The 13,880-nt window shown below is 43.3% G+C and overlaps 1 protein-coding gene across 3 annotated transcripts in view; it reads left to right on the forward strand.

Annotated features, from left to right (window-relative positions):
• Nucleotides 1-13,880, forward strand: part of abat (4-aminobutyrate aminotransferase) — a 70,866-nt gene that overhangs the window by 41,053 nt on the left and 15,933 nt on the right. For all 3 annotated transcript variants that reach the window (XM_054736689.2, XM_070546955.1, XM_070546954.1), the window contains exons 6-11: nt 7,020-7,069; nt 11,075-11,155; nt 11,634-11,726; nt 11,840-11,902; nt 12,015-12,078; nt 13,689-13,837. In XM_054736689.2, coding sequence (XP_054592664.1) covers nt 7,020-7,069; nt 11,075-11,155; nt 11,634-11,726; nt 11,840-11,902; nt 12,015-12,078; nt 13,689-13,837 — 500 coding nt within the window. The remainder of the gene's footprint in view (nt 1-7,019; nt 7,070-11,074; nt 11,156-11,633; nt 11,727-11,839; nt 11,903-12,014; nt 12,079-13,688; nt 13,838-13,880) is intronic.

Genomic DNA, 13,880 nt, shown 5'->3' on the forward strand with positions numbered 1-13,880 from the left:
ATTCTAAGTTTGGACTGTGGGCGTTCAGTAAATGGCGAGTAAGCTCCGGAAATACAAGTACACAGGCCCAGTGGCTAGCGAGGGAGCTAGCTCGTCGGTGCAGCCTTCGCCTGCTCGGCCGGACCAGATGCCCGCTCCGGCCCTGGAGGGAAAGATGGATGCGTAATCCCTGAAAGCGGAAGTCCTCACCTCACTGAGAGTGGACATTGCTTTAATTACTAGGTCTGAACTGAAAAGTGTTCTATCTGGAACTCAGATCGACTGTTCGCTCTGATGTGGATTCTGTTAAAGCCACGGTTGTCAGTGTGGAGGAAGGGCTAACAACATGCTCTGATGAAGTCACCATTTTGCAAACAGATGTCGCTGAGCTGAAGCAGGAAGTTACAGAACTTAAGGAGAAGAATGAAGATATCGAAGGGAGGCTGCGGCGGTGCAATATTCGTATTGTGGGAATTGCAGAGGAAGCAGGCTCGAGCACCACGGTTTCAGTTTCCAAGATGTTGAAAGAAGTTCTGCAGTTGGAGAAAGAGATCCTGATTGACCGCTCACACAGAGGTCTTGCACCAAAGAAGCCAAACGGCAAACCCCGGGTCGTCATTGCAAAGTTACATTATTACCAAGATTGCTTGGATGTGCTACGACGTGCTCGGGAACGAGGCCCGCTGCGTTACAGAGGGCAGCCGGTTGCAATTTTTCCAGACTACACCGCAAGGGTTGCTAAGGCCCGTGCTGCATTCAATGACATCAGGAATCTGCTGCGGGGCAATCAGGATGTCCGTTATGGAATACTATTCCTTGCACGTCTCCGCATCTCGTTCAAATGGGGACACCAGAGAGTTTCAGAATCCAGCGAGGGCGATGGCCTACATGAGGAGCACCATTGTGGCGGACGAACCCACGGGAGGACAATAATCATACTTTTCATCACGTTTTTATTATCAGAGATATCACCCTCTTACCTCCTGTTTTCTTTCTCTGTTCTGTGGACACCCAGTTGATGAGGAGGTGGGTTCAAAATTTATTTTCATACGTATAAAACAATACTGACTGAAATACACTGTTGCTCATTGTAGTTCGAGTTCTGTAATATGAATGCACATTCCATATTAAGGAGAGTGGGCTGGGGCCATATTGCTGTTCACTTAGTGGTTTCCCGTTATCCACATTTATGTGTGATTTATTACAAGGTGGGGGTTTTGGTTGTCGTGTTCTTGTTGATGACTGGGGTGGGATTATTGGGGTACCTGCTAGGCCTCTATTAATGGGTTATATCATAAGCTGCTGGTGTGAAGTCAAGATCCTGTTATAAAAGTGATTTTGAACTGCCTCACTCTTTCTATAATTAAAAATGGCTAATGTTAACACTATAGGACAGGGTATGGGCTGCTCAGGAAAATTTGTTAGCTGCAATGTCAAATCGTTAAACCATCCTGTGAAACGAAAAAAGGTTCTTGTACATCTTAATAATCTGAAAGCTGATAATGTTTATCTCCAAGAAACCCATCTCCGTGTTGCTGATCAATGTAGGTTGAAGGGGGGTCGGATTGGACAAATGTACCATTCTAATTTCAATTCTAAGACAAAGGGGGTTGAAGAAGAAGAAGAAAGTATCATTTCTATAGCGCCTCTCAAGATAAAAATCTCGAGGCGCTTCACAAAAACAAAAAATGTAAAAATATAAAAAAAACATTTAGAAAATGTTTAAAAATATATTTAAAATGAGCAAAAATAGGTAATTGTGATTAAAAAATGTTAAGAAAGAGAGAGAGTGAACACGAAAGAGGGAAATCAGTGGATCCTGAGGAAGGTGGAATAGGTGGGGAGAGCAGAATAAAGAGAGAGTGGTGAAGAAGGTCATACAAAAGCCAGCTTGAACAAGTGAGTCTTCAGCTGCTTTTTAAAGAAGACCACTGAGTCCACTGATCTCAGGCTCAGGGGGAGAGAGTTCCAGAGTCTGGGGGCCACAGCAGCAAATGATCTGTCACCTTTGAGCTTTAGCCTGGTGCTGCACAACCAGTAGGCTTTGATCACTGGACCTCAGGGACCTGCTGGGGGTGTAGGGACTGAGAAGATCACCAATGTAAGATGGTGCTTGTCCATGTAAGGCCCTATAGACCAGAACCAGGATCTTGAAATGAACCCTGAAGTTGACTGGCAGCCAGTGAAGCTGGAGGAGAAGTGGGGTGATGTGGGTGTGTTTGGAGGACTTGGTCAGAAGCCAAGCACAGGCGTTCTGAACCACCTGTAGACGGTTCAGGGAGGATCTGCTCAGACACATGAAAAGAGAGTTACAGTAGTCTAAGCGTGAGGAGATGAAGGTGTGGAGAACTGTCTCAAGTTCAGAGCGGGACAGAATGGGACTCAGCTTAGCAATGTTCCTGAGATGGAAGAATCCAGGGTGAGAGCTGGGTCAAAGGTCATGCCAAGATTCCTGACAGAAGGTTTGGCGTGAGAAGCAAGCTGACCAAGAGAGTCTCTGACTTTGGGAACCAGCTTGTCTGGGTCACAGATGAGGACCTCAGTCTTATCTTCATTCAGCTGAAGAAAGTTCCCAGCCATCCAGGTTTTGATAGAGTCTAAGCAGGTGTGTAACAGCTGCAGCTTAGTCATCTCATGGGGCATAAAGGAGATGTACAGTTAGATGTCATCTGCATAAAGATGGTAGGAGATTCCTTTGAAGGAGCTCAGGATGTGCTGAAGAGGCAGCAGATAGAGGAGGAAGAGCAGAGGCCCCAGCATAGAACCTTGTGGGACACCATGGGTAAGAGAGATGGTGGAGGACCTAAACTTGGAGACGGCCACAGAAAAGGAGCGCTCAGAGAGATAAGAGGAGAACCACTCCAGAGCAGATCCTGATAGGCCTACCCAGTTGCTGAGCCTCTCCAGTAGCAGGTGATGGTCAACAGTGTCAAAGGCTGCAGTCAGGTCCAGCAGGACCAGAACAGAACAGTCCCCTGCATCACTGTGAGTCAGAAGGTCATTAGAGACCCTAAGAAGAGCTGTTTCAGTAGAATGAGCTCTACGAAAACCTGACTGGAAGCTATCATAGATGTTATGTTCATCAAGAGCAGCTGTGAGTTGTTTAGGCACAACCTTTTCCAAGATCTTGGAGATGGGTCTGAAGCTGCTATGGAGAGAGGGGTCGAGACTCGGTTTTTTAAGAAGCGGGTGGATTACAGCATTCTTAAAGTAAGCAGGAACCTGACCAGAAACCAGAGAAGCATTAATTATAGAGAGCACGCTGGGACCGATGGACTGAAAAGCACTTTTAAACAAAGATGAGGGTAAGATGTCGAGGGGGCATGCAGAGGTCTTCATAGAGTTAATTAGTTTGGTTAACTCAGGCAAAGAAACAGGAGCAAAGCTATTTATGTAGAGTTAATCTGCATACTGAAATCACCTCTGTTGCTATTCAGTGGAGATTCCGAAGAATGACCAATCAGATTAATTTATGAGGCTTAGATCATATATAAATATCCCGGATACTTATATATGACTCTAAGTTCATACATCAACCTGTTTGATCTAATTTTAAATCCAAAGATGAATGTTTAATTTAGATAATTAAATTTAATAGCAAAAGTTATTCTGAATCAGAAGTTAGGATCTTTGCTTGCAAATAACCAGAAACCTTATTCCTTTTCTGTGTTTCGTTTCAATAATGAGGTAAGTTTAAAAAGGAAGAAATTTATTACTAACAATTTTAAACTTAAAGATTTGAAACGACAATTATAAAATGACAATTCATGGATGGCAATTTAAATGACAATTTTCAACAGCTTTGATATTAAAACTTGTTTTAAAAGCAAACCTGTGCCTGAGTGGAAGCTAAATGGAAAATACGAGTTTGGATGCGTGGATGAAGTTATGAGAAGGTTTCTTTCCCAGAGAGTTGGAAGCGTTCTGGATGAAAATGATGTTTGAGGCTAACTGAATTATTTAGAGAGAAAACCACATCAAACACATTCTCGTGTGCTACCTCACCCAAACAGGACCCTCTTGTGGATCTGGAGATCAGGAAGATGTGCTCATCCAAGATGACACTCAGTCTGGTAACAAAGACGCAAGTGTCCGATCGTCTGGTCCAGAGTTGTCCCGGGTACACGGTTTGTCAAGCGTTTGGCAGATGGACGTTCTCGTCTTAACTTATCTTCAGAAATCAATGACTCTGGGAGAGTCCCCGTTAGCTGGTTACAGTTCGTTTATTCGTGGGTTATTCTAGTCGGCGTGACTAGAACAGCAGGTGGAGGTTTCAGGTCGGCCGTACCCTTTCCCTCCTTGGTGTTGGTTCAAGAACTCTTTCTGAAGCTGGGGATGGATAGTTTTACCAAGCTCCAGGACACTCCCACTCTCTCGGGCAGAAAGCTTTGGTCATGCGTCAAAACATGTGTGAAGTTATGTTTATCTGGACTCTGTGTTAGCTGGATGAGGTGAACTTGACCTGATATGCTGAACACATCTTTTACTGTCATCATAATCATTATTATAATTAATCTAGGAGTCGGGAGAGGCAGTGATAAGGCTGAAGGAGAGATGCTAGATCTAACGTTATTGACTTTGTCCACAAAGAAAGACAGAAAGTTCTCACAGTCTAACAAAGTGGCTAGGAGGCTGTAGGAGAGGCAGGAGAGACGATGCTGCTGATGGTGTTAAACAGCACTTTGGGGTTCCCTTTGCTCTGGGACACCAGGTTGGAAAAATAGGAAACCCCGGCGTCTCTGACTGCAGAGTTAAAGGATGTCAGAAGGTCCTTTAGGTGCAGCAGATGGACATGGAGATGGGTTTTCTTCCACAAACGCTCAATTTTTCTGCATTGGCTCTTCAGGCTGCGAAGGCTGTCATTAAACCAGGGAGTAGGGTTCACTGCAGGAACTGATCTGGTACTGACAGGACAGATGTTGTCCAGAATGGAGAGGCAGTGCTCGTTAAACTGAGAAGTTAAGGAATCTGGGTCGTTATCAGAAGAACAGGGTGGATCAAAAGCAGCAGAAAAATTGCTAGCTGTGCTCTCATTAAGAAAACGAGAACTAACCATACGGCGAGCAGGAGGTGGGGACGCAGAAACTGACAAATTAAAGAAAATGCAATGGTGATCTGAAATATAAACGTCCTCAGGACAAACACTGTCAGCATTTAGACCCAGGGTAAAAACAAGGTCTAGAGTGTGCCCCCTGGTGTGTGTGGGGCCAGAAACATGCTGGGTAAAGCCGAAGGAGTCCATAAGGCTGGAGATATACATGGCAAAGTGATCGGAGGGATCATCAATGTGGATGTTAAAGTCACCAACAATCACCAGTCTGGACAGCTTCACAGTGGAGGATAGAAAGTCACTAAACTCCTGAAGGAAAGAACTGTTTGGACCAGGTGGACGATAGACCACAGCACAGTAGAACGGGTCCTTACGCCCGACTTTAATCAGCTGCAGTTCAAAGGAAGCAAAGCGACCAGAGGTTGTAGAGCTATATGGAAGATGGTCTCTGAAAACAACAGCTAGGCCTCCACCACGACCAGAACCCCGAGGATGGCTAAGAAAAGAATAACCACTCGGGCAGAGTTCAGTCAGACCAGAATAATCAGACGTTTGCTGCCAAACTTCAGTCAGAAACAGAAAATCCAGGTTTTTAGACAGAATTAGATCATTGAGCAGGAAGGACTTATTGTTAACAGAGCGGGTATTTAACAGAGCCATGCTGAGTGAGGTGGAGGAATCAGAAACTACAGAAACAGCTGGAGTTAGTGGACGTAAATTAGCAGGGTTAGATCCACGGTGTTTATAAAAACCACTTATGGAGGGAACAGGAGGAGAAACCACTGAGGAATGAGGATAAACCGACCTTAAAAAACTTGGACGGATGAAACGCGTCGCAACGCGGCCTGGCGGAAATGCGGAAGTGGCGCTCAGGTCACCAAACAAAGGACAAGAAGCAAGAAGATCACGCTGATGTTTACTAGATAAACCACGCTTTAAGAGAAGTCTTATTCTCACCTGGATTCCTGCTCGTTTACCTCTTTTCCTCCGACGTTTTCCCGGGACCGGACAAACATTGCTAGAGGTGCGCAGCTCTGGATCGTCAATTGGTTCCGAGCCAGTACGCCGCTCAGGTAAACAAACAGGATGGTACGTCCTCGGTGCATCTTGGGCGATCGTGAACGAACGGAAGGACAAAAGAGTCTGGCGATCATAGGAGGAGGAGGATGAATGATACACTGTAGTGTAAAGCGCTTTGGAGTCCTTACTCTGAGAGGCACTATACAAGTGCGGGTCATTTGTTTATCTCAGTCTCAGTTGATGAATCTGTCTTGCTCAAACAGGTCTGAACACTTACAGATATCATACCAAATTTCACTGATCCATTGCCTTTCTCATCCTTATTAGAAAAAGTATCTGATGGGTCATCATCCATAACCACGGTAACTACAGTGGAAGCAGGTTGTTTACAATTGTCCAAGAAAGCGTCTAGCTTCTCTTGGCGCGGTGTTCACTAACTACTGGTGGGTGCGTAGGCTCCTTGTTGGGAAAGATCATCAGAACAGCATCTGCCTTTAGTCTTCGCTTTTACCCAGAAGTACCAGTGAGGTCTTTCAGCAGCTGTAGCCTACCAAATGACTCGAATGCATCAAGGCTAAAATGGCGAAAGCACAGCCGTGCGTCTTTTGGGGGTTGTGTTCATTCGCATGCATCTTCCCATTTTCTTTCTGTTTCTTCTGGTGAGAAAAGCTGTGGATACTTATATCGGTTCCTTCGTTGCCTTTCAACTGGAAATTACAACCAAAAGTGGCACAGTGTGGCATTGTAACCCTTCTCTGTAACAACAGCTAAGAAAAATGTGAGCTCCAAATCTAATGTCCACAACCACTTTGCGTCATCGTCCCATAATGCCTTGCATACTTGAAAACATCTGCTTCTAAATCAGCTACAGCCCTCCAAACAAGTTCATATACAGTATATTACTGTTTAAATGAAAAATAAGTACTAAAGAGCATGTTGGTAAAACCCCTCTCCTTGTGTTTTCTTTCAGGCTACAACCATCCTGCTCTCCTCAAGCTGATGGCTAATCCTAACAATCTGGTAGGCTCAGTCCGAAACACCATAAAACACACCATCAGTCAGCTTCAGTGTGTCATAAATGATCGTTTCTGCTAGCTACCCTGTTATAACAAAACTGTTGTTGCTAATTTTCAAAGATTAAATGGATATTACAGAATCTTTTGGCCAGTTTAATGGAGCGTCCACCCAATAAGCCCTGAGTGCTCCTCACACCTGGGGTCAGGGTCATAGGCCTTCTCCAGATTGATGGTGGTGGCGGTGATGATGATGATGTTGGTGATAATGATGATGCTGATGATGATGATGATGATGGTAAAGACATTGATGGTGAAGACCATGATGGTGACAATGCTGCTGCTGAATATGTTGATGGTGGAATTGATGCTGTTGCTGATGAGGGTCATGCTGATGATGAGGATGATGGTGAAGATGAGGATGATGATGGTGATGATGATTGGGACGATGATGATGTAACGGAATAGAGTGATGTAACTATCTAGAGTTGTATTTTAATACACTGTAAGTAGATCACTTGTTATAATCAGAAGATGGGCTGTTTTTATCATCAGGGAGTTTAATTAAACACTCTGTATTGACTTTGAGACAAGAAAAGAGAGAGAGTTGGGATCGTTTGAGAATCTTTAATTTCTTAATTATAAATTCTAAACAATCTACCAGGACTAACTCTGTGATGGATGAAAATGGATTTGGATGTTGTGTTGGTGCGTGTGTGTGTGTGTGTGTGTGTATGGTTGGTTCAGACTCCTTAGGCTGACGTCATTGAATCTGGTAGTCTTTGTTATGACTAGATATCACGAGGCTTATAAAGTGATGACATGAGCCGCTATTTTGCCGTGTACGTACCCAGTGGGGGCCTCCCAGGTAGATCAGGAAATGCCAGGTCTGGAGACCTCGGATGTGTACTGGAGCTGTCGGAGCAGCGGTCGCAGCACGTCAAAGCCCGTCTGAAGGGTCAACCCCGGTACCGATCGGCAGCGTCAGCAGGTGCTCTTATTTTGAAAGGATGTCGTCTGGTTGTTAAACGACGAAAATCTCCAACTTCACAGTTCTTAGTTTAAAGAAGAAAACACATCTGGCCAGTCTGTGATTTTCTTTAGGATGACGGTGAATAGAACTGAAGTCAAAATGGAACTGACTTTAAAATGGAGTTGCCTTGTTTTATATCTCTGAATTGTTGATAAGTTTTAGTAAAGCGGATTGGATACTTTAAGTCAACAAGCCAGATTCTCCTGCGGCAGCCGAAAGCTCTGATTGGTTGGAACAATGTGTCATGCGTTTCTATGGAGATGAGGATCAGTCTGTCTGTGCAATAGTCCTGTTTTCATTAAACACAAGTCATGACATATTTATTTCACAGATCATTCACTTGATTATTATTGATCAACATCTTTTTCGAATAGCTTTAATCACAAATTAAGTACTTTGATTATTGAAAGCGTTCATCTTCTCCTTCGGACTCTTCTCCTGGAATGTAAACAGTCTGAGGAACACCCGACCTTGGCATTTTCAACACGGGTGTTACTGTGCACAGGGGGCAGCTGTGTGGAGCTGAAAATGATGAACTTCATAACCTTACAATGATAATGGTCATGCTGATAATGACGATGATGATGATGATTATGGTGATGATGACGTTGATGTTGGTGATGATGATGACGATGATGATGGTGATGATGATGATTATGATGGTGATGATGATGATGTTGCAGATTTAGACAATGATGGTGATGATGATGATGATGATGATGATGATGATGGTAATGATGAGGATGATGATTTTAATGATGATGGTAATGCTGATGGTGATGATGATAATGCTGATGGTAATGATGATGATGATGATGGTAATGATGATGATGATGTTGATGGTAATGATGATGATGCTGATGGTAATGATGATGCTGATGGTAATGATGATGCTGATGGTAATGATGATGATGCTGATGGTAATGATGATGCTGATGGTAATGATGATGCTGATGGTAATGATGATGATGCTAATGGTAATGATGATGATGCTGATGGTGATGATGACGACACTGATGATGATGCTGATGGTAATGATGATGCTGATGGTAATGATGATGCTGATGGTAATGATGATGATGCTAATGGTAATGATGATGATGCTGATGGTAATGATGATGATGCTGATGGTGATGATGACGACACTGATGATGATGCTGATGGTAATGATGATGCTGATGGTAATGATGATGCTGATGGTAATGATGATGCTGATGGTAATGATGATGATGCTAATGGTAATGATGATGATGCTGATGGTAATGATGATGATGCTGATGGTGATGATGACGACACTGATGATGATGCTGATGATGGTGATGGTAATGATGATGATGACGCTGATGAGGATGATTATGATGGTGATGATGATGTTGATCATGATGGCGGTGATGATGACGATGATGATGATGTTGCCGATTTAGATGATGATGATGATGATGATGATGATAATGATGATGATGTTGATGATGATGATGCTGATGATGATGCTGATGGTGATGATGATGCTGATGGTAATGATGATGCTGATGGTAATGATGATGCTGATGGTAATGATGATGATGCTGATGGTAATGATGATGATGCTAATGGTAATGATGATGATGCTGATGGTAATGATGATGATGCTGATGGTGATGATGATGACACTGATGATGATGCTGATGATGGTGATGGTAATGATGATGATGACGCTGATGAGGATGATTATGATGGTGATGATGATGTTGATCATGATGGCGGTGATGATGACGATGATGATGATGTTGCCGATTTAGATGATGATGATGATAATGATGATGATGGTAATGATGATGATGTTGATGATGATGACGCTGATGATGATGCTGATGGTGATGATGATTATGATGGCAATGATGAGAATGATGATGATGCTGATGGTGATGATTATGATGATGATGCTGATGGTGATGATTATGATGATGATGCTGATGGTGATGATTATGATGCTGATGGTGATGGTGATGATTATGATGATGATGCTGATGTTGATGATTATGATGATGATGCTGATGGTGATGATGATGGTAATGATGAGAATGATGATGATGCTGATGGTGATGGTGATGATTATGATGATGATGCTGATGGTGATGATTATGATGCTGATGGTGATGATTATGATGATGATGCTGATGGTGATGATGATGGTAATGATGAGAATGATGATGATGTTGATGATGATGATGCTGATGATGATGCTGATGGTGATGATGATTATGATGGCAATGATGAGAATGATGATGATGCTGATGGTGATGATTATGATGATGATGCTGATGGTGATGATTATGATGATGATGCTGATGGTGATGATTATGATGCTGATGGTGATGATTATGATGATGATGCTGATGGTGATGATGATGGTAATGATGAGAATGATGATGATGCTGATGGTGATGATTATGATGATGATGCTGATGGTGATGATGAGAATGATGATGATGATTATGATGATGATGATATGCTGATGGTGATGATGATGATGGTAATGATGAGAATGATGATGCTGATGGTGATGATGATGGTAATGATGAGAATGATGATGAAGATGATGATGATGCTGATGGTGATGATTATGATGGTGATGATGATGATGGTAATGATGAGAATGATGCTGATGCTGATGGTGATGATGACGATGCTGATGGTGATGATGATGATGATGACAATGCTGATGGTGATGATTATGATGCTGATGGTGATGATGATGATTATGATGGTGATGATGATGATGAGGATGATGGTGACGGTGATGATGATGATGCTGATGGTGATGATGATGACGGTGATGATGATGACGGTGATGATGATGATGGTGATGATGATGATGCTGATGGTGATGATGATGACGGTGATGATGATGATGATGGTGATGATGATGATGATGATGATAACTGTGATAGTGACAATGATGATGTGGGAACTTGATTGGTGTTTCTCTTCTGTCATCAGAGCACATTTGTGAACCGACCTGCTCTGGGAATCCTGCCACCTGAGAATTTTCCTGACAAAATCACAGAAAGTCTTATTTCAGTTAGTAACTCTCTCTCTCACACACACACACACACACACACACACACACACACACACACACACACACACACACACACACACACACACACACACACACACACACACACACACATACTTGTATTTATATGTTTGTGTTGACCTACATTGACTTCCATTCATTTTAGTGACTCTGCTATGCCTAACCATAACCCTAACTTTAGCCAATGTGGTTCTATTAATAACCTAAACTAACCTAAACTAAAGCTAATTCACACCAAACCTCTAAACCCAAGTTTTAGGGCATTGTGTGGACCAGGAAATTTCCCTACAATGTAAAAATGTCCACACAGTACAGGTTAAAGTTCAAATTTGTCCACTTAAACCTATAAAGACACACACACAAACACACACATTGTTATTTTACTGTTATGATGGACTGTGTGGTGCAGATCTGTCGGGACCCAGACTCACCTTCTATGACTCTGATTCTCACTGCCAGGTGGCTCCCAGTGGGATGACACGTGTCCAGACGATGGCCTGTGGCTCCTGCTCCAATGAGAATGCCTTCAAATCCATGTTCATCTGGTACAGGGTCAGTGAGCCTGTAGAAGGGCCCAGATGTTAAACCAGCTGTTAACTACAATCACTTCCTGTTCTGGACCTGATGTTTGATCTTACCCTGAAGTGTGTTTGTGTTTGCCTTAGAACAAGGAGCGAGGCCACAACTCACCATCTGAGGAAGATCTGAGCACCTGCATGATAAACCAGGTCTGTCATTCAGTTCCACACCCCGTCGCCCTCTGCCGTGTGTTACATATTAGTTTGGTTTAAACTTTTCTGTCTCTCTCGTACCTCTTGTTTGATTTTCTTTACATCGTAGGCCCCTGGTTGTCCAGATCTCAGTATTTTGTCTTTTATGGGAGGCTTCCATGGAAGGACAATGGGTATGTTGTGTCTTCTCTAATATGACTACTGTGATGACATCAGAGTTGCTGCTAGTGCTGGATCTCTAAAGCAGCTGCAGCTCATGACTGGGACTGGATTCAGTAGATCTGCTGAATTTTAACTAAAACTAAATTGCTGATTGGTCATAATACACAAACATCCTCTGGTGCTTTTATACACAGTGTTCATTGATCCGTGTGCAGAACCAGGAACACAGGGTTCAGGGTGCTTAACACAGGGTTCAGGGTGCTTATCACAGGGTTCAGGGTGCTTATCACAGGGTTCAGGGTGCTTATCACAGGGTTCAGGGTGCTTATCACAGGGTTCAGGGGGCTTATCACAGGGTTCAGGGTGCTTAACACAGGGTTCAGGGAGCTTAACACAGGGTTCAGGGGGCTTATCACAGGGTTCAGGGTGCTTAACACAGGGTTCAGGGAGCTTAACACAGGGTTCAGGGGGCTTATCACAGGGTTCAGGGTGCTTAACACAGGGTTCAGGGTGCTTAACACAGGGTTCAGGGGGCTTATCACAGGGTTCAGGGTGCTTATCACAGGGTTCAGGGTGCTTAACACAGGGTTCAGGGTGCTTAACACAGGGTTCAGGGTGCTTATCACAGGGTTCAGGGGGCTTATCACAGGGTTCAGGGTGCTTAACACAGGGTTCAGGGGGCTTATCACAGGGTTCTGGGTGCTTATCTTGGTACCCGATTAACACATAGGCAGCTGAGGGTCAAACTGACCTCCCATCAGCTTTTCAGAGAAACTGAATGAATAAAAAACTTTTCTAATGCTTCTCCTCCACATTGAGCTGAGTACAGGTGAACTAAATCTGTTTTCTCTGTGTCACACACGCCTAGACTCAGACCACTCTGGAGTAAAACGAGATGATTTCCTGATGGATTATTAGAATAATTCCAGGATTAAATCCATCCTCCAAGCAGGCAGGAGCACAAGCAGTACAAGTTTTTGTTGCAACAAATAGATGAAAGTAGTTTTTAGGATGTGATGACGTAAATATTGCTTTCAGCTGCGACACAAAGAAACAAGGACCTGCTTGTCATACGCCTGATACCCGGAATGTCACCCTTTTACATGGTCATTGGGAACTGGTTCAGACTGGATCCAGACCAGAAATGAGTCTCTTCTCTTCTCAGGGATCGGTGATCAGAACGGTGTTAAAATAACACCAATAACATTAGTAACATGTAATCAAACAAACGATTTTCACCCTCGTTAGGCCGTTTCCGTTACTGAGGATAGAACTGCTGCTTGTGTGTTGCTGTAATTCAGCAGCAAGCCGTGTTGATGCTGTCATCATCTGACCAGGAGTTAAAGGGGTGGAGGAGGCTCACATTTAAGAGGAGATCCTGTTTTTTGCATATTTTATAAATATAGTAATGCAATTACTTTTCCTGGTAATTAGTTACTTTAATAATATTGTAACTCAGCAACTAACTCAGGTACTGTTTTGAAAAAGTAATTAGTAACTATAACTTATTATTTTATCAGAGTCACTTTCTCAACACTGCTCAGGGATTAATGAATTACCAGATTAGAAACATTTATTCTTTATGTCTGACATGCGTACATGGATACTTTGTTTTTTCCAGGTTGCTTGGCAACAACACACTCTAAAATAATCCACAAGCTGGATGTGCCATCATTTGATTGGCCGATTGCCCCGTTTCCCAGACTCCAGTACCCTCTGGAGGAGTTTACTCGAGAGAACGCCCAGGAGGAGGCGCGCTGTCTGGAGGAGGTGGGCTCTGAGCATGTGTGTGTGTATGTGTGTGTGTGTGTGT

Source organism: Nothobranchius furzeri, chromosome 18 (assembly GCF_043380555.1).
Source record: "Nothobranchius furzeri strain GRZ-AD chromosome 18, NfurGRZ-RIMD1, whole genome shotgun sequence".
Lineage (NCBI taxonomy): Eukaryota > Metazoa > Chordata > Actinopteri > Cyprinodontiformes > Nothobranchiidae > Nothobranchius > Nothobranchius furzeri.